The following is a 20,123-nucleotide window of genomic DNA, read 5'->3' on the forward strand; positions in this document are numbered from 1 at the left end:
ATATAAAACGTGAAGAGTCAAGGGGACGGAGCCACTAGAATAAATCAAATGGATGGTGACATCTATCCCAAAGGACAGTGGTGACGATATGTTCCAGAGACTCCAATAGTGCTTTTATTAAAACGCTTTGAAAACCTTCACTTGCCTATGTATATAACAATGTTTTTTTATTTGCTAACGGTAGCAACAGCTTGTCATAGGGAGAACACGCCATGAGTTAGGATTCATATATAGATTTGACACTGTCTGACCTAACTTCTGTTGAGACTGGGAATGGCTACACCACAGAGACAGCCCAAGACATTTTGCTGCCTGAGATGGAACAGCAAAAAGTGTCTCGCTTTGCCCCACAAAGCCATTGTATATACTGCAGGAGGCACACCAAGTTATTTTGGTACTTGAGGCAGAAAATTCTACAAGCCTTTCTCTCTTTCCTCAGCAGTTAAAATACAGTAACAATAAATTAAATAACCATTTGCTGTCCTTTTGTGTCAACAAAATCTGCAGTGCCTGATTCACTCTGTCTAGTAGTAGGGCCAGTCTGCCAAACCCACTACTAAAATTTTATAAATTATTATGCAAATAAAATCGTAGTTACGCCGTGATGTTCTACATTACATCAATAGCGAATAAGGAGACAAAAACAAGAAGAAATGTTACCCATAAACTTTAATAAAAGCAGAATATACATCCATTTGTAAATTAAATCAATATGATTTATAAATCTTTCAAATATGAAGTGATATATATTTATAGAGCACTCTTTCAGATGTTGCAAGTGTTAAATATCCTGTCCATTGGATCACTGGTGGGGATTGCTATCTTTCCATTTATCAGTTTTTCAAGTCAATAGGGCATTAAAGATCTCACTACTTAATTTAGCAACCCAACTAGCCGTGAAACGCATTGCTACATCTTCAGAGCCACCCTATAATTATACTAAGTTTTCTGTGGCTTACCTTCAAGTGAATCTAGGACTGCAAACTTAATGTAGATATTTTTTCCTTCTGAAAATAACAGCAAGACATATTTTATTTTGTAATGATTTCCCCCAGGCACTGCTGCCTCAATTAAAATTGCTCCCCAAACTGCTTTATTTACCTTGGGAGGAAAGCTGCCATTGGCACCAATCCTTATTCACCACCTCATGGCTCTTATTTGTAAAAGGGGAAAAAAAACCACCAGGCACTTCCTACCATGCAGGGTGACTCTGTGACCTACAGTATTTAAAATGCCTATTGTTGCTCCTGGGAGCTTCTCAGAAAGGGAACTGGCCCCTTTTTGGCAGAAGATGGGAAGCTTGGGAGACCCTAGGCAGCTGTCTGTCAGAGAGCCACGCAAGCAGTTTGGGGGGCCTCTGGGACCATATTGTGCCAAACCTGGTTTGCTTAGAATCACAGAACTAGAAGGAAAGGTGTGTTCTCTGAGGTGGCTGAAATAATCATAGAATCTTAAGAGATGGAAGGGGCTGCAAGGGCCATTTAGTCCAAATATCTGCCATGCAGGAATATACAGCTACAGACCTCCTGAGAGGTGGGCATCCAGTTTCCGTTTACAGACCTCCAAAGGAGAGTCTATCACCTTCAGGCAGCCTTTCCACTGTTGAACAGCAATTACAGTCAAGGCATTCTTCCTAGGTTTTAGGTAGAATCTCTTTTCTTGTAACTTGAATAGATCAGTATAGAAAGAGATCTTGTAGACCAGACTAACTGAAAGAAAGAAGTTGGCAGTATAAGCATCTGAGGAAGTAAGCTCAACTCTATGAAAGCTCATGCTGGCAACTTCTTTATTTCAAAGATAAAGCCACATTAGTCTGTAGAATCAGTATGCGGAGAGATCTTGTAGCACCTTGGAGACTAACTGAAAGAAAGAAGTTGGCAGCATGAGCTTTCGTAGACTTCTGTCTACTTCCTCAGATGCTCTCGGAGTGGAGGCCAGGGACAGATCTAGATATGCCATAGGTATGTGAGCGTGTCAGTTCAAATTCAAAATCCTTTGGGTATGGAAATGAAGTAGCAAGTCCAGTTTGGCCTTGAAAACTAGCCTGTAGGTGGGGAGAATAGATGGGTATAGGATGCCCTCATGATGGTGGGGTCAAATAATGTTGAAATGGCTCGTGCTGCCAACTTCTTTATTCTTTCTTTCAGTTAGTCTCAAAGGTGCTACAAGATCTCTTTCCGTTCTGATTTTACAGACTAACATGGCTATATCTTTGAATTCTACATGAATAAATTGGATCATGTTCTGGTCTTCTGAGCAGCAGAAATTAAACTCACTCCACTTCCACATGAATATCCACATCCCTTCAAATATTAAAAGGTGGCTATCATCTCTCAGAGTTCTCTTCTGCAATGTAAACATAGTAATTTCTCTAATCTGTTCCTTGTACAGCTTGGTTTCTAGATTTCTTATCGTCTTGATCATCATGCTCTGGACACACTCCAGCCTGTCAATATCCCTTGAATTGTGGTGCCCAGAACTAGACACAGCATTCCAAATGAGGTGTGACCAAAGCAGAATGGAGTGGCACTACTACTTGACACTACTACTTACCTTAATCTGAATACAGTACTATACTGTTGATGCAGCCTAGAATTGCATTGGCTTTTTCAGCTGCAGCATCACACTGCTGACTCATATTTAAATTGTGGCTTTAATTTAATGTAGCCAGTTTAATGTAGTAGATTCTATGATTCTACATGACTACATTACAGTATATTAACCCCTCTACCATGTGTGTTTAGAAAATGTGTGTTTAACTACATGGGTTTAGAAAATCCTCTTATTCTAAGTTTAAGACTGCTACATTGTTAGTGAATCCTTGGATATGGAAAGTACTTCCATGTGTATAAAACCATGTGCAGCAATATTTTCCTCAGCCATCTATGTCAATATTGAAAATTATTGAAATAAAATCTGATCCTCGTGGTATTTCAGGGGGAAAAAATCCCTATGCACTGATTAGGAATAATTACATTTTATTCTGAAAAGTGACATTTTCAAACACATTTTAATACATGCTCTGTTAAGTCTTATATGTTACACTAATTTTATTAATCAGACTTTAAGTGGTACTCCAGTTGAATGCTTTGGAAAATTCAAAGGGTGTAATCAGCAACCCAGCAAAACTCACATTAATTTTGATGGTACTCCATTTCACCCAAGTACCTATGGTATCACCACATATTAACATTATTAACAGGCTTTGTAGGTTTATCAAGGAGTGGTAGTATTGTAGTATTTCCAGTGGCTTAGTGGTTAAGATGCCAATTCTGACAATCGGAAGATCGGAAAATTGGCAGTTGGAGGCCTGAGTGCTGCATGATGGGGTGAGCTCCGGTCAGTAGTCCCAACTTCTGCCAACCTAGCAGTTCAAAAGCATGCAAATACAAGTAAATAGGTACTACTTTGGTGAGAAGGTAACAGTGGGCTCATTCTCATTGGCTAAATAATGCGGGTTGTGAATCAGCTCCACTCCATGTCTTCATCCGCTTTCAAAAGATCCCTCGTTCTCACTATAGAAGGGAATCTTTTTTTATGCCAGTTGGATTGGGTTTTATTTTTTCATCCCCATTTAATTTGTGCCGCTTCAAGCTGGCAATGGAGGAAGCTGGCGATTGCGGTACAAGCGGGGGGGGGGGGGGGCCAAGGCCGGCAAGGACAGCAAGGAGGCCGATGGGGGAAATCCAATGATTCATTGCGGAGCACATAACTACAATGCTTATACAGTATATCCGCTTCTAGGGAGTGTTAACTGGGTACTTGGGATACTGATTTGGTCCATGTTTTAAAGGAAACCAACACAATTGATTCTTCGCAAACTACAGTGGGCCCTTGTTATCCACTGGGGTTTGGTTCCAGACCTCTCCCATCCCGTGGAGAACAAAATTTGTGGATGCTCAAGTCCCATTAAATACAATGGCATAGCAAAGTGGTGCCCCTTATATAAAATTGTAAAATCAAGGTTTGCTATTTGGAATTTATATTTATTGGAATATTGGTGCGTTCCAGACGTGCAAAGGACGTACTAGGTACTAGGGTTAGGAAAGGGCGTCCTTTCTGGACGCCCTAACCCTAGTATGTACCTAGTACGTACAAAATGGCAGTGCCAATTCTACATGGGCACCACCATTGGGACATCACGACTGCGCCGCCTCCAAATGGAGTGGTGCCGAAGTGACGTCCTGGTGCCGTGCGAGGGCACCTGGAGCTTTGAAATGGAGCTCCTTCCAGGTTTGTGGCGCTGGGCGCAGCCTTTACAAAGCTGCACCAGCGTCACAAAAGAGAAAGGGGCCGAGCGGCCCCTTTCTCTTCATCCCCACCGCTGACGGGTGTCCTTGGGGCATGAAGCTCCAAGGACACCCCTTTCCAGGCCTTTCCAGGGAAGCGGCCTGGAAAGCGGCGGATCAGGGCCTCAGAGGCTGCCGCTGTGGCAGCTGAGGCCCCGATCCGGCAGGGAAAGGGGCGATCTGTAAACCGCCATTGTCAAGCCATGGATGCTTGAATCCATGGATAAAAAAATTCTGTGGATAAGGATGGCTGACTGTGGTCAGAAGAAATTAACCCTTTGGACTGAATACTTTTTTTACTGAATTTTGTGAAGCAGTCCAATTCCAAAATGTATATTTTAGGGGAAATCACGTAAAATCATGTATAGTGTGTGTGTGTGTATGTGCGCGTGCGCGTGCGCAACTTAAATGCAAGTTTCAAGTGTTCTTTAAAAATTCAGTCTGATGTGGAAACAAGGAACCAGCCCATGATGAAAGATGTATGTAACAGGCAGTGCCTGGAAAGAAATGAAACTGCTCTCTACAGTCAGTTACAACCAGACATTCATGTCAAGGGACTGTCTTTACCTTTACATATATATCTGCTTAAATCTTGAGCAGAAACGGGATTTAAAAGCCTGAAAAACAACAACAACTGTTTTTCAGTTGTGTTTGTGTAAAGGGGAAACAATGCAACATTAATCTGAACTGAAAGTCTCCAAAACCCACTCCTTTTTACTTTTGGAAGTTCCCAAAAGTAAAAAGGAGCAGGTTTTGGTGACTATCCCTTCGTTCGGGTTATTTTTGCGTTATTTCTCTTTCACCCAAATGTCATCTAAGAAGCACGGATTCACATTTATAGGAGTGTTTTTAACTTTTATTTCACAATGGCCTACATTTTTCTTAAATATCCTACATTTTGCAGTGCCTTGTCCTCCTTCGTGGTCATGAAAATCAGGTTTCAGAATGCACTGGAGCAGAAATAATCCAGTTTGAGACCGCTTTAACTGCCCTAGATCAGTGCAAGGGAATCCTGGGAACTGTACTTTGCCAGACACCATTGAGCCTTTTCTGTCAGAGAGAGCTCTGGGGCAACAATAAACTGCAATTCCCAAGATTCCCTAACACTGAGCCAGGGCTCTTAAAGCGGTCTCACACTGAATCATTTCTGCAGTGTGTTTTGGACTAAAGTGGTGTCAAACTGGATTATTTCTGTGGTGTGTTTTGGGCCAAAACAGACTGTATTAACTGTTTTTAATAATTAATTGTTTTAATAATTAATTATTATTTTAATAATACTGATACTTTGAACAATTAATTAATAATTAATTTCAACTTGAACCTATTAAGTGTTTGTTAAATTTGTAGTAATTAAATGCTTTTGTTTTTATTTTTATGTTGGCGGAGGGTTGGGGATTGTGTCGTTTTATGATTTGCCGTACTGTGTTTTTTTCCTTATTGTAACCCGCCTCAATCCATAGGAAGAGGCGGGCTACAACAACAACAACAACAATAAATTATATTATTAATATAATGATTTATTATTATTATTATTATTAACATTAGAACTTATCTAATGGAAGGCAAGAGATTGTGTTGCAACAAACCAATCAAGAGATTTTATTTATCTATTTGTTTATTTATTAAAAATACCAATAATTAAATACAATTGATTATTTTCCCCCAACTATCGCGATATTTCCCGAGAACGACGGCAGCCTGGAAGCCCGACAGACACAATCCCCATTCCCCTGCCGCGCAGTCGCAGTCGCGCCACGCTCGACAGCGTATATCCCAATAGAACAGCGGCAGAATCCTCGTTTTCCTTCCCCGCGCAGGCGCCACACTCTACCGCGCATGCTCCAACAGGAGGCCTCTGAGTTAGCCCCGAAAAGGAGGCCGATGAAAAACTATCCCTAAGTTTTTAACCCTTTCAGGGTGGTGCTCCAGTGTTGACAGTTTCGACCAATTAGCTTCGGGTTCATTTTTTAGTCGGCCTCTGACGTCACGCTCCTTTTGCGGACTGTACCATTCTGATTATCAGGGGGAGAAACTCACTCCAGGCGTCTTTCCAAGCACAAAAGAGATAGACTTAATTGTCTTTTGGGGTTTTTAAAAAACAAAGAGAATAAATATAGTGGTTTTGTGTCGGAGGAAGGGGAAACAATGCTCCGCCCACCTTGGCCTCCCCCCCTCTGGATGAAATGGTTGAGCCCAACCTGAGTCACGTGCTCCCCCTTGACCGGCGCGTGCGTCTCTGTTGGCGGCGGTGCCTGAGGTGAAGGGAGTCATGGCCGGGCTCCTCCGCTGTGCTTCGCGGCTCCGCTGCTGCCTTTTGCGCCTCGGAAGCGGACGCGGCGTCTTCTCCTCCTCCGCGGCTGGGCTCCCTTCTCCTCCTTTCCAGGCTGTTGCTTTCAGAGCCAGCAGCAGCAGCAGGTGAGTGTTCCTGGCCTGGAGACCGAGGAAGGAGGTGAAGGTCATCAGAAATGCATAGATATAGGATGGCACCTGGGATAAGGAGGCTCCATGTGAGAGGGATCTGGGAGTCCAAGTTGAACATGAGTCAACAGTGTGATGCGGCAGCTAACAAGGCCAATGCGATTTTAGGCTTCATCAATAGAAGTATAGTGTCTAGATCAAGGGAAGTCATAGTGCCACTGTATTCTGCTCTGGTCAGGCCCCACCTGGAATATTGTGTCCAGTTCTGGGTGCCACAGTTAAAAAAGGACATTGAGAAACTGGAGCGTGTCCAAAGGAGGGCGACAAAAATGGTGAAAGGTCTGGAAACTATGAGGAACGACTTAGGAAGTTGGGGATGTTTAGCCTGAAGAAGAGAAGGTTAAGAGGAGATATGATGGCCCTGTTTAAATATTTGAAGGGATGTCATATTGAGGAGGGAGCAAGCTTGTTTTCTGCTGCTCCAGAGAACAGGACCCGGAACAATGGATGCAAGCTCCAGGAAAAGGAATTCCACGTCAACATTAGGAGGAACCTCCTGGCAGTAAGGGCTGTCCGACAGTGGAACAAACTCCTTCCTCGGAGTGTAGTGGAGTCTCCCTCCTTGGAGTTCTTCAAACGGAGGCTGGATGGCCATCTGTCAGGGATGCTTTGATTGAGAGCTCCTGCATGGCAGAATGGGGTTGGACTGATGGCCCTTGGCGTCCTTCCAATTCTGTGATTCAGGAAAAGTCAGTGGCCAACCTCTTCTGAGCAAATCTTGCCAAAAAAACCTTAGGGTCGCTCCAAATGAAAATGATGCGAAGGCACATGCACAGGATGATCAGACTTGGTGCTCTTTTTCCAAGACATGTCCTCCATTTCAGCCTCCATTTCAATTTCCGAAAGGTCCCCCATTTTGAGCAGTGCTAAGGAGATGAATTTACATCTATCAGAGTCTTTTGACCTTTTCATCTGTGATGTTCTCCATTTTACAGCACCTCATCCTCTTTTGTGGTTAGGACAGGTGGGTACATTACACACACACACACACACACACGGACAATGCACACTCAGCCATCACTGAAAAAAATGCATCATCAGCCTTAGCGGAGGTGTAGTGATATGTTTGAATGTGTATACATAAGTATGTGCCGTATGTATGTATACATCTATGCGGTGTGTTGTAATGGTTTGAGCGTTGGACTGCCACTCTGGAGACCAGAAATTGAATCCCTGCTCAGCCACAGAAACCCACTGACAGAGAGCAAATCACTCGCCCTCAGCTTCAGGGTGTGGCCATGGCAAACCGTCTCTGAGGAAACTTGCTCATGATAGGTTTGCCTTAGGGTGTCCCTAAGTCAAAAACAACTTCACAGTCCACAACAACAAATGTATGTGTCTATTACGTATATCTATCATAGAGTTGGACGAGACCCCAAGGGCCATCCAGTCCAACCCCCTGCCATACAGGAACTCTCAGTCAAAGCATCCCCGACTGATGGCCATCCAGCCTCTGCTTAAAGACCTCCAAAGATGGAGACTCCACTACACTCCGAGGAAGGAGTTTGTTCCACTGTCGAACAGCCCTTACTGTCAGGAAGTTCCTCCTAATGTTGAGGTGGACTCTCTTCCCTGTAGCTTGCATCCATTGCTCTGGGTCCTAGTCTCTGGAGCACCAGAAAACAAGCTTGCTCCATCCTCAATATGTCACCCCTTCAAATATTTAAAGAGGGTTATCATATCAGCTCTTTTTGTTTGCCAGCTCTTAACCTTCTCTTCTCCAGGCTAAACATATGCAGCTCCCTCTCATAAGCCATGGTTTTCAGACCCTTCACCATTTTGGTTGCTCTCCTTTGGACATCCTCCAGGTTGTCAACTTCCTTTTTTAATTGTGGTATCACCCTCCTCTGGACTTCGGGGTTTTGTTGCTGTGTGCCTTCAAGTCGTTTCCAACTTATGGCGATCCTGTGGTTTTCTTGGCAAGAATTCATCAGAGGAGATTTTGCCATTGCCTTCTCCCTGAGACTGAGAGAGAGTCACTCAGTGGGTTTACATGGCCAAGGTGGGAATCTGTCCCATGGAAAACTCTTGGGTAACCTTAGGCAAGTCACACTATCTCCGTCTGAGAGGATGGCAATGGCAAACCTCCTCTGAACAAATCTTGCCAGGAAAACCCTTGATAGGTTCGACTTAAGGTTACCATAAATTGGAAATAACTTGAAGGCACATAACACAACAAAAACAAATCTCTTTATAGAGTGTGAGAAGACTCATATCAGAGTTTTGTATAACCACAAAATTTATCTCAGTGTTTATCTAGCAATCAACAGAATGCAATTTAAGGTAAACTGTAGTAGTTTGTGTGTTGGACTCTGGAGATTAGGGTTCAATTCCCAGCTCAGCCATAAAACCCACTGGGTGACCATGGGCAAGTCACACGCTCTCATCTTCAGGGGAAGGCAATGGCACCCCCCCCCCCGAACAAATAGCTTTGCCTTAGGGTGGGCATAAGTTGAAAATGACTTGAAAGCACACAAAAACAACAAAGTTTGCTTTAGTGTTGCCTATGGACCAGCAAAGGGGGTCTACCTCGTGATATCTGGCAACCCTTGTGGTGGCAGAGCTTCTTTTTTTATCTCAAATGGTGTGACAATTTGGCCTGCCACAGCCATATACCTGTCTTTATATTTGCCTCTGTTGAAATACTATATTCTGGTTTGCAGCTAAAGAGCCGTACAGAAACCTGACCAAAGAAAGGAACAGTTTGGGTTGTTTGGAGGAGAGTCCATCTCCCATCCCCATTTCTATTCCTCTTCTTCCAAGAACTGCTTATATCAGAATTAATCCAGTAATCAACAGAATGCAATATAGTTTATGGTAAACTATGTATTGGTCTGAGCATTGATTCTAGAGATTAGAGTTCGATTCCCTGCTTGGTCATGTAAACTCACTGGGTGACCTTGGGCAGGTCACATGCTCTTATGAGTACGACAGCCTCAATTTGATAATCTTGGCTTCCAGGAAGGATTCAGGCTTGATCTGTTCCAGGACCCATTTGTTTGTCTTTTTTGCTGTCCATGGTATACTCAGCACACTTGAACAGCAACACATCTCAAATCAGTTGATTTTCTTTCCATCCACTTTCTTCACTGTCCTGCTCTCACATCCGTATCTAGTGATTGGGAATACAATGGACTGGACGATTCTGTGTTCATTTGTATATCTTTGCTGTTTAAGATCTTGTCTAGTTCTTTCATCTCTGCCCTTCCGATTCCTAATCTTCTTTTTATTTCTTGATTGCAATCTCCATTCTGATTCATGTTTGATCTGAGGTATGAGAAATCTTTAGTTATTTCAATTTCCTTATTCTCTAAGTTGTCCATGGTCATTATTTTTGTTTATGTTTAGCAGCAGGCCTACATTTACACTTTTTTCCTTGACCTTTCTTAGTAATAATTCCAAGCCTGTGATGTTTCCACTACTAATACAGTATCATCCACATATCGTAGATTGTTGATGTTCCTTCCTTCTATCTTCATTCCTTCTTCTAAGTCTAAACCTATGTATGATGGTTTCTGCATTTAAGTCGAACAAGTAAGGTGATAGAATGCACCCTTGACTGATCCCTTTGCCAGTTGGAACCATTCTGTTTCTCCATATTCTGTTCTTACACTTTCTTCTCCTGAGTACAAATTTCTCATCAGAACTATCAAATATAGTGAGACTCACATGTCTTTGAGAACGTTCTATAGCTGGCATTGCTTGTCACACAGCCAGGTAACAAGCAACACATGATTACATTATCTCTCAATTTGCTCTTGTAGACCACCTTTACAGGTGTAGGAACACCACAAGTTTTATTCTGGCAGCTCCATACAAGTTTGCATAAAAAAACCTGCACATGATAAAAGGCTGTAGATGAAAATGTTGGCATGACTGTTACCAAGCAGAAATATAATACATTTTTCCATAGTTGAAAGGCTGTGACCAGGTGCCGGTGACTGCTTAGTCTGTTGTCCAGGTGCTATGTCTGGATGGACAGCTTCAAAACCATTGCCACTCTCCTTTGTTCCTGATCTTTATTTTTCACTGGACAGAACTGGGCAGCCTTTCAAAGACAAGACAGTCCTTTCATATCCCTTGAAACAGAAGTCTGGTGTCTTTCAAATAGACCAATGAGCCAGTGTGGTGTAGTGGTTTGAGACTAGGACTCTGGAAACAGGGTTTGAATCCCCACTGGGCCACAGAAACCCACTGGGTGATTTTAGGCAAGTCATACTCACTCATCTTCAGGGGATGGCAAACCCCTTGTGAAGAATTTTGCCAAGAAAAGTGATAGGTTTGCCTTAGGCTTGCCATGTCGGAAAGGACTTGGAGGCACACAACACACACACATTACAGTACTACTTTGCTCTCCCATTCTACCATATGTTGTTGTTAACTGCCCTCAAGCTGATCTTGCCTCATAGTGACCCTGTAGATGAGTCTTCTCCAAGATTCCCACTCCTGCCTAAGTCCTGCAGGCTCATACCTGTGGCCTCCCTGATTGAATCCAACCATCTTGTATGTGCAGTCTCTTTCTTTTTACTGCCCTCTACATTTCTTAGCATTATTGTATTTTCTAGTGTGTTATCTCTTCTCGTGATGTGTCCAAAGTACGACAGCCTCAATTTGGTCATCTAGTCTTCCAGGGTGATTTCAGGCATGATCTCTGTTCAAGGACCCACTTGATTGATCGTTTTGGCCATCCATGAAATTCCCAGCACTGTTCTGCAGCACCACATCTCAAAAGAGTTTATTTTCTTCCTATTCACTTCTTTTACTGTCCAGCTCTCACATCCATACATAGTGATGGGAAATGGCCATATAGCAAATACTGTAATATCCAAAATGCATAAAACAGTGATACCTTGCATTTTGGTTGGGCTAGTAAAGATATCATTGTTTTCTGGATTTTGGATATTATTTACCTAGTTTGGGGTTAGCAGCCTTCGCTTTAGAAACAGCCCTGCCTGCTTGCCTGTATGCTATTCTTTTCGTGTGCCTTTAAGTTGTTTCTGACTCGCCCTATCACAGAGTTTTCTGGAGCTGAGAGTGTGTGACTCACCCAAAGTTACCTAGTGAGTTTCCATGGCCAAGTGGGGAATTAAATCCTGGTCTCCAGCTCCTACCTGTATGCTGTTACTTAGAATTATGTCCCAGTTGAGAATTGCTGAGGCTGCATACTGGTGTACACAGAGAAGGATGTTAGACAAACTGGTCTCAGAATTGGGATGCTGCGCTCCCATTGTGCTTAACTTGAATGGTTAGCATTTTGCTATCTGGGGATCATGGGAGTTATGGTCCACCACATATTGAGGCACTAGGATGGGGAAGGCAGACGGCAGGTTTTGGGGCCAAAATTATGGAGCAGCTAACCAGACCACAGATTTTCTCTTCTGCAGTGGAAACAGTGGCAGTTTTTACCCTGCACATCCTATGGCAAGCTATATTTTGATATTGCAGAGGGTGGTTGGGAACTTGGGGCCTGCAGAAAAGGACTTGGAGCCCATTTGCCCTACCCTTGTTTTATTGTGTAATTCAAATGTCAGTACTCTCCATTCTCTATTTTTTTCTGCTCCTAAGCAGAGGGGAAGTACTTACATTTGGATGCCACAGTAACACTGTTCAGACAATCACTTAAATGTCTGTGTGGGTGATGCGGATGTGTGTGCACATATAAGCCTCCCTCCCCATAAACCCTCATGCTCCCAGTAACCTCAGAGATCTTTGTGGTTTGAACATGATAGTCTGCTAAGGGCTTGAAAATGTTTTCATCTGGATATTGTTCCATAGTTTTTGTAGATAGGAATTCTGTTGAGACAGCATTCATGCTCCCAGAAGTTCCGTAACTGTTACACCTCTGCTCTGTCCTGGAAGGATCATTTCCTGGTCAAAGTGGGACTGAAGGCCACTATCCATGTCCCCCTTGGGGGTGGAGGGCCTGTTAGAATGGTCCACCCTTGAAGGCTGATGGAAACGAATAAGTTCCTGGAACCCCTAGAGGATTTTATGGTTGGGAACGTCGGCGATTCTGTCAAAGCCTTGGTTGATATCTGGAATAATGCTTACCAGGGCTGTAGTCGCTATCGCTCCTGAGCGTCCTTACCAGCCTGCTTCAAATTGTAAACCATGGTACACGGAAAAATCTTTGTAAATAAAGTGGACTGCACAACGACTAGAGCGCCACTGGCGGAAACATCAACTTTTGTCTGAGAAGACACGCCATAGAGACTTTAGATTCCTATGGAGTGACAATAGATGCAGCAAAGAATTCATTATATGCTGCACGTATTGTGTCTGCAAGTTTTCGTCCAGCAGACCTGTTCAGGGCGGCTAAGGAGTTAACTCAATTGCCTCCCACCCTGAACCCCCTTTTGGAACCAACTATTGCCTGCTGTGATGCATCTCTCCTTTGGATGCCTGCCTTGGGTCAGTAATGGGCTGGATGTGGGAAAACAAACTTAAGCTGAATCCAGAGAAAACAGGGGTACTCGCGATAGGTACCCCAAGTCCAGGGAAGGAGATTTGTCAACCTGTTCTGGATGGGGTCACACTTCCCCTAAAGGATGAAGTTTGCAGTTTGGGAGTGCTCCTGGACTCGTCCCTACAGTTGTCATCTCAAATAGATGTGACAGCCAGGAGTGCTTGGTATCAACTTTGGTTAATACGCCAACTGCATTCTTACCTGGACCAAAAAGACCTTGAAGCAGCAGAACATGCACTCAGTCTCTCATTTAGACTTCTGTAATGCACTCTACGTGGGGCTACCCTTATACCAAGTTTGGAAGCTTCAATTGGTACAAAATGCGGCAGCCAGATTGGTCACTGGTACACTTAAGTCTGACCACATAACACCTGTGTTAAAATCACTTCACTGGCTGCCAATTAGCTTCTGGGTGCAGTATAAGGTGTTGGTTATCACCTTTAAAGCGCTATATCGCTTGGGCCCGGGTTACTTGCGGGAACGCCTCTCACTACATAATCCGCCCCGCACTCTCAGAAGATCTGGGAAGAATCTGTTAGAATACCAAATGACTAGATTAACAATGACTTCCCATAGAACTTTTACTGCCGCTGCTCCTAAACTGTGGAATGGCCTACCAGAAGAGATCTGTCTTATTACCACCTTAGATGCTTTTAAGAAGGCACTTAAGACGGATCTCTTCCGGTGAGCTTACCCACCCGACCTTGTATAGGAGCCTTATTAAATAAAATGTTCCACTCCTTTGATTATGACTGCCATGTTTTCTATGATTGTCATGCAATTTTATTAATAATGTCAGGATTTTATTGATTATATCTTTGTATTTGTATTTTGTATTTATTTTATCAGTTGTAATCCCGCCTCGATCCGCAGGGAGAGGCAGGAAATATAATATTATTTATTCATTTATTTATTTATTATTTGCCCTCATCAGTTGGTGGATTAGGGCAGATTAAAATACTTAAAATGAGTAAAATTTAGGGGCACATTACAAATGATGTAAAGGACAAAGCAAAGGAAAACAATGCCAAAGAGCTTACAAAATTCCAGCAGACATAATTGTTTGTGCTCACCCTAAAGACTGGATGATCCATCAAATATCAATAATCCATCTTGAAACCTATTTAACTGGTCAGGCTCAGTGCTAGGGAATTTTGCGAACTGTAGTTTTTGTAGCATCAGAGCTCTCTAACAGAGAAGGCTAAATGTCTTACAAAACTACAGTTCTCACAATTCCCTAGCATTGAACCAGGGAAGTTAAAGTGGTTTAAAACTGGATTATTTCTGCAGTCTGTTTCCACCGATAGTCAGACAAGGTGATTTTTGAGATGCTGATAACTGAACACTGGAGTAATCTAATAAAGTATAAATGAGTCCTGGTACTCATACTTTATTAGATTACTCCATGATAAGGAGATTATCAGCTTCATGCTCTGTATATTGAGAAGAAACCTGGTCTTTTTCTTAAATGTGTGCCACTGAAATTCATGTGTACCTTCAGGAGTTAAAAAAACTGATTTATTTCCAGATATTTTGGCCAGAAAATGCATGCTGCCTTGACACAGATATGTTCTAGATTATGACACAGTCATAGGTTTGTTCTGAATAAACCTCCCTGTGTTCAGTGCGGGCTCTTCCCAAGCAGTTGTGCACAAGATTTGCATCCATCATCATTCTGAGTTAATGAGTTAATCATTCTGACATGCACAAAGGAGTTTAAAATTTTATAGACTTTTATTCTTTCAACTGCTACAGTACCCCAGATAGTTGAGTTACAGTGTGTGAAAGCTGTAGCCTAAAAGAAGTTCACTTGAGTGTACAACAGAAGGTAATACAATAATAGTGATAACTCAATGAAAGCAGAATAAAAGTTGCAACCAAATACAGTGGTCCCTTGCCTTATGCGGGGGATCCGTTCTGGACCACCACCACCTGCATAAGGCAAATAGCACGTATGCTTGAGCCCCATTGAAAATAATGGAGCTTGTGCGTGTTCCGTGGCATGGTGCAGGAACCGTTGCCATTTCCGTCATGTGGCTTTCAGCATAAGCTGAGCCACTTAATATCGTGCCTTTCATATGACACAGGCGCACTGTATCATTAGATTTTAAACTACACATGCTTTAATTAAGGGTAACAATAAAGGTAAATGTAGTCCCTTAACATGAACGTCTACTCGTAACCAACTTTAGGGGGTGGTGTTCATCTCTGTTAGTAAGCCAAAGAGCCAGCGTTGTATTCTGGTGGTCACATGATCAGCATGACTGTGCCAAACACTGTTATCTTCCCCACCAAAGTGGTATCTATTTATCTACTTGCATTTGCGTGCTTTCGAACTGCTAGGTTCGTAGAAGCTGGGACCAGTGACAGGAGTTTATCCCATCATGCAGCACTTGGGACTCAAACTGCCAACCTTCTGATTTTCTGATCGTCAGAATTGGCATCTTAACCACTAAGCATAGTAAAACAGAGTAAAAAGTTTTTAACAGCTTAATGTAAGTTGTTGAGTGAGAAGCACTGGGTGAAAAACCTCCCTGTGCTGAAAAGAGCATGAGCTATTTGCAGTCCCTCCTTAGGGCTATAATGATGGGCCCGAACAGACAGGCCAAAATAAAGCTGCTTCAGGTCACTTTGGAGGTATGCTGTTTAAATGATGCATGCGTCCTAAGCTGTGCCAAAGCCACGCTTCAGTCCTAAGGACTGGAGCGCAGCTTTGGTGCAGCTTCTGGCCTCTTAAGATGTGTGTGTCATTTAAACAGCATACCTCTCAAGTGACCTGGGGCAGCTTTATTTTGGCCTGTTTGTTCGGGCCCGATGTTTCATAACAGAGGATGGTTCTGCAAGGCTCAGAGGCCATGGTTCCTTTCAGACAGGATGAGTGTAGTGTCTCCAACTCTGATGGGTGCTTACCTTCTCTTGGAGGCTTTAGTGCATCAAATTAAGGACTGTTTCAACCTGTGTGAAGCTGATTGTCTAAAACAAGGATGAGATGACAGTTTATTAAAAGCATCCAGCATTTGCTTGGTTTAATGAATGGCTTTAGAACTAATGAGAGATTGAAGGGAGGGGAACATAATGTTTCCAACTCCTTACTTACACATACCTGCCTCTTATAAACCATTTTCAAATATTTTCTGGATGCCAAGAAAGTAAGAGCTTTCCATGTGAATCTGGGAGCTGCCATTACTAGCATATGCACTAAAGTCTACAAGTTGCTAAACATTTCCAAAGGCCTTACTCTGTCCTTAAATCTTGAAAAAAAAATTTTGTACTACAGTTCCCAGAAATTTCCAGCCAGTGCAGCTGTAGTGGCCTTGTTGGGTGTGGTATTGTGGGAGTTGCAGTTATTTACAAACAGTAAATAAATAATGGTTTGATGTTGCCTTGTTTCCACTAACCATTAGACATAGTTTGTTAGGTCTGGACAACATGACAAACTGTGTACAGTATAATGTAGAAAACTTGCAGGGGTTTCTGTGTTGGACATGTAACAAATACAAACAAAAATCCATCAGTGATACCTTTATTGGCCAGCCGAAATGCACAATATATTTGTTGCAAGCTTTTGAAGCTCCATGGGCTTCTTCATCAGACAAGATGTTACAAACCAAACAGGAGGGGAAAAATCAATTGGAGATGTGAGTCAGATTCCTGAATGTTGTTTCAGTCCTTAGTAAAGATGGTATGCTGGGGAGGATAGCTTTTCCAGCAGACTCCTCCTCCTTCTGGCCATGCAGCAATAGGGAGATTTTCAAAGTCCAGGAAATTTAAAGTCCATTTGCATCTCAACAGAGACCCCTCTTTTGCAGTCCAATACTGTATGTCTCTATTCCAGTGAGGTCACAGGCCTCTTTGTAGGCAGAGAACTCCTGTTTGGTTTGTAACATCTCGCCTGATGAAGAAGCCCGTGGAGCTTTAAAAGCTTGCAGTAAGTGTATTGTGCATTTTGGTTGTCCAATAAAGGTATCACTGATGGATTTTTGTTTGTGTGTAATGTAGTACAGAAGCAAAAGCATCCCAACTATTTGCTCTGGGGGTGAATGGATGTCAGACTCCAAGATTTACTGCATAATGCTAAATTATGGTTTCATGTACAAATGTGTCCTTTTATTCTTTAAGGTAGTCTTCCCCAACATGCTCTTCAAACTGTAGTTCCTATCAGCATTACCAGTGGTTAGGGATGATGTTAGTTGTAGCCCCAAATATCTCGGGAATAACAGGATTAGAAAGCACTAACTTTTCCTTGAATTCATATCTAAATAACTTTGGCTATACAGTCGGCCCTTCTTATACACAGATTTTTTATACACGGATTTAAGCATACATGGTTTGAAAATGTTCCAAAAAAGTATAAATTTACCTTGATTTTCCATTTTTTATAAGGGACACCATATTGCTATGTCATTATATGTAATGGGACTTGAGCATACACGGATTTTGTTATACACGGGAGATCTTGGAACCAAACCCCAGCGTATAACAAGGTTCCACTGTAATATACTTTTTTGTTTGTTTTTTATTTGCTTTTCAACATATATTATGCACACTTACACTCAACAAATTGACATATACAGACTTCATACATAGACATCCTATTTTTTTTAAAAAAAAACATTTAAAATGACCCATAACATGACCCCCTTCTACTTGAAACACCTGTTATACTTGTTTTGTTAGAATAAGGTGTTTTATCTTTTAACCTTGATTTTTGCTAACTTTACATTTTCTTATTGATTTTATCTTTATATGTACTTTTTGAATATGAAATTCTGTAGGATTCATGAAATTAAAAACAGCTGTTAACTTTTTCCACTGAAGGTAACAGACAGCTTTTTCTCTTGTATTTTATTTCTTCTTGTATTTTAATGTGTCTATAGAGATTATTTGTAATATCAGTTAAGTGACTAATGTTTCTTTTCTCTTATTTATAATCTGAATCTAGTTTGTAAAATTTATAATCTATATATTAATACCCCTTCTTTACAAAATAAAGGGTTTGATGCAAGGATGAACTTTCAGATACTTCATATGTGCATCTTTTTTGAATCAGTGAGTGCAATCATGCTGAAAAAACTTGATTTTTTCAATTTAATTTGCAGAGACCTTGTATGTGTTCTACTAAAATTGTACTCCAGGGTCCTCCAATAGTTACAGTGATGAAAAGTGTCTTCTGTCTGACTTCTTTCTCTTGAGTGTTATTTTTGTTTGTTTGTTTGTTTTGGGATTAATGAAATTATGTAAAATAAAACAAATGTGAGCTGACTGGAGAAAAGCCCAGGTAAAAATATAAAATGAATGTCCTAGCTCATTCTAAATACCTTGGGTTATCTTAACATTTCATCTGTCTGCTAAGAACACTTACATATTGCTTAATAATAAAATTATCTGAACAATGTATAGTGATTAAAAAGTTAAAATATAATTATGAACCATAAAATAATAATCAGTATAATACTCCAGCAGGAAATAAAACCTATCAATAACAAAACTTTCAGGTAACACCAATATTTTAAACAAATTTTAATGTGAAAAATCAGAATCAAATTGGGCCTTTGTGCTGATGGAAGAAGCCTGTCAGTGTATCTTGGAACAAGCATTTTTTCTTCCTTACATGCAACTATTGCATGCCTATAATACGCTACATCCTTCTCTCCGATCAGTCTGTGTGACTTGAAGCTCTATGCAGATCTGCAAAATCTAACCCTTCTGGGATTTGCTGATGTACATCTTCCATAAGTGCTAAAACCCTGAAGTTTAACTTAGATAAAGTTTTTTAAAGCCTGAGAAGTACATTCTATACCTAACATTGAAAAGACCACAAGGAAGACACCAAGCAAGCTTATTTGAGGAGAGTATACCTGGTGCTGTGGGCAAGAGGAAAGAACCGTCAAAACCACCTCTGAGTATTTCTTGTCTAAGAAAACCCTGTGAAGTCCATGGGGTTGTTATAAACTGACAGATATTTGAAGGCACACACAGTCATACACACACTTAATTTTAAAGTCAGGATGCTGCCAGCAATAATGGACTTTTCCCAGTAGCTACCCACTCTGCCTCACTTGGCAGAGATAATCAGAGCCTCTGAATTTGAACTCATTTTATGAGGGGACCCTTCTAGCACCCTGATCCTAAACTGTTAAGGCTTTAAAGATTATGATTTGTCCTTTCAAGATGTATAAAAAGTGATTGTACTCCTTAACACTTGACTCATGAGGTAAATTTTGTGATCTATCCAAATATATTTTGTAATCTATTATATTCTAATTTCTTAGTGGCAGGACTTTTCTTTCATGCATGAGCACAAACCTATGTCAGATTTCAGTATGGAAAAGCAGAATTATGACTCATGCACATGAGAGTTCCTTGGTTATTGAACTCTGAATAACTGGAACCTAAATAGTAGCAACAGTGCTTTAAGGCAGTGCAGCTCAGAGTAGTGGACCAGTGCCAATCCATGATCCATTGACTGCTGGTTCACTGGGTTTCCAGGAAAGAAAGAACCAGTTGTAGTCACTGAGCACAAAAATGGTGCCAGTCCCTGGCACCTCAGATAGTTTCAGAAGCACATGAGGATCAATAGTAGTTTCTTGTTACAGTGACATGGATAGGCTTTGGATAGTTCAGAACACTTAGTAGGTCCAAATGAGAAGATGATTGACAAAAGTGTCTGCTTTACTTCAGGCCCCTTGTTCTCTTCCTATTTTCCTTCTCTCCACAGCCAGGTTAGCATCAGTTGCCATAATTCTCAGGTATTACTTAGCAGCTCGGCTTGTGTCTAGCATATGCCAGTTCTTCCTACACCATGTGTTGTGGACTAGATGATTGATAATAACAGTGCACAGTGTAATTTGGTTTTGTTGTTTGTTTTTTTTCCTCCTTTATTTTAGTAC

General features: G+C 41.6%; 1 protein-coding gene across 3 annotated transcripts in view; it reads left to right on the forward strand.

Moving 5' to 3' along the window:
* Window positions 1–6,506: 6,506 nt before the first annotated feature.
* The window catches only part of LRPPRC (leucine rich pentatricopeptide repeat containing), a 137,792-nt gene continuing 124,175 nt past the window's right edge, over window positions 6,507–20,123 (forward strand). For 2 of the 3 annotated variants that reach the window (XM_042456320.1, XM_042456329.1), the window contains exon 1: window positions 6,507–6,704. In XM_042456320.1, the coding sequence (XP_042312254.1) occupies window positions 6,559–6,704 (146 nt within the window). In that variant the 5' untranslated portion in view covers window positions 6,507–6,558. Of the gene's footprint in view, window positions 6,705–10,115; window positions 10,122–20,123 lie in introns of all 3 variants that reach the window. The other variant, XM_042456309.1, reaches the window with a different exon arrangement.

Source organism: Sceloporus undulatus, chromosome 1 (genome assembly GCF_019175285.1).
Source record: "Sceloporus undulatus isolate JIND9_A2432 ecotype Alabama chromosome 1, SceUnd_v1.1, whole genome shotgun sequence".
Taxonomy (NCBI): domain Eukaryota; kingdom Metazoa; phylum Chordata; class Lepidosauria; order Squamata; family Phrynosomatidae; genus Sceloporus; species Sceloporus undulatus.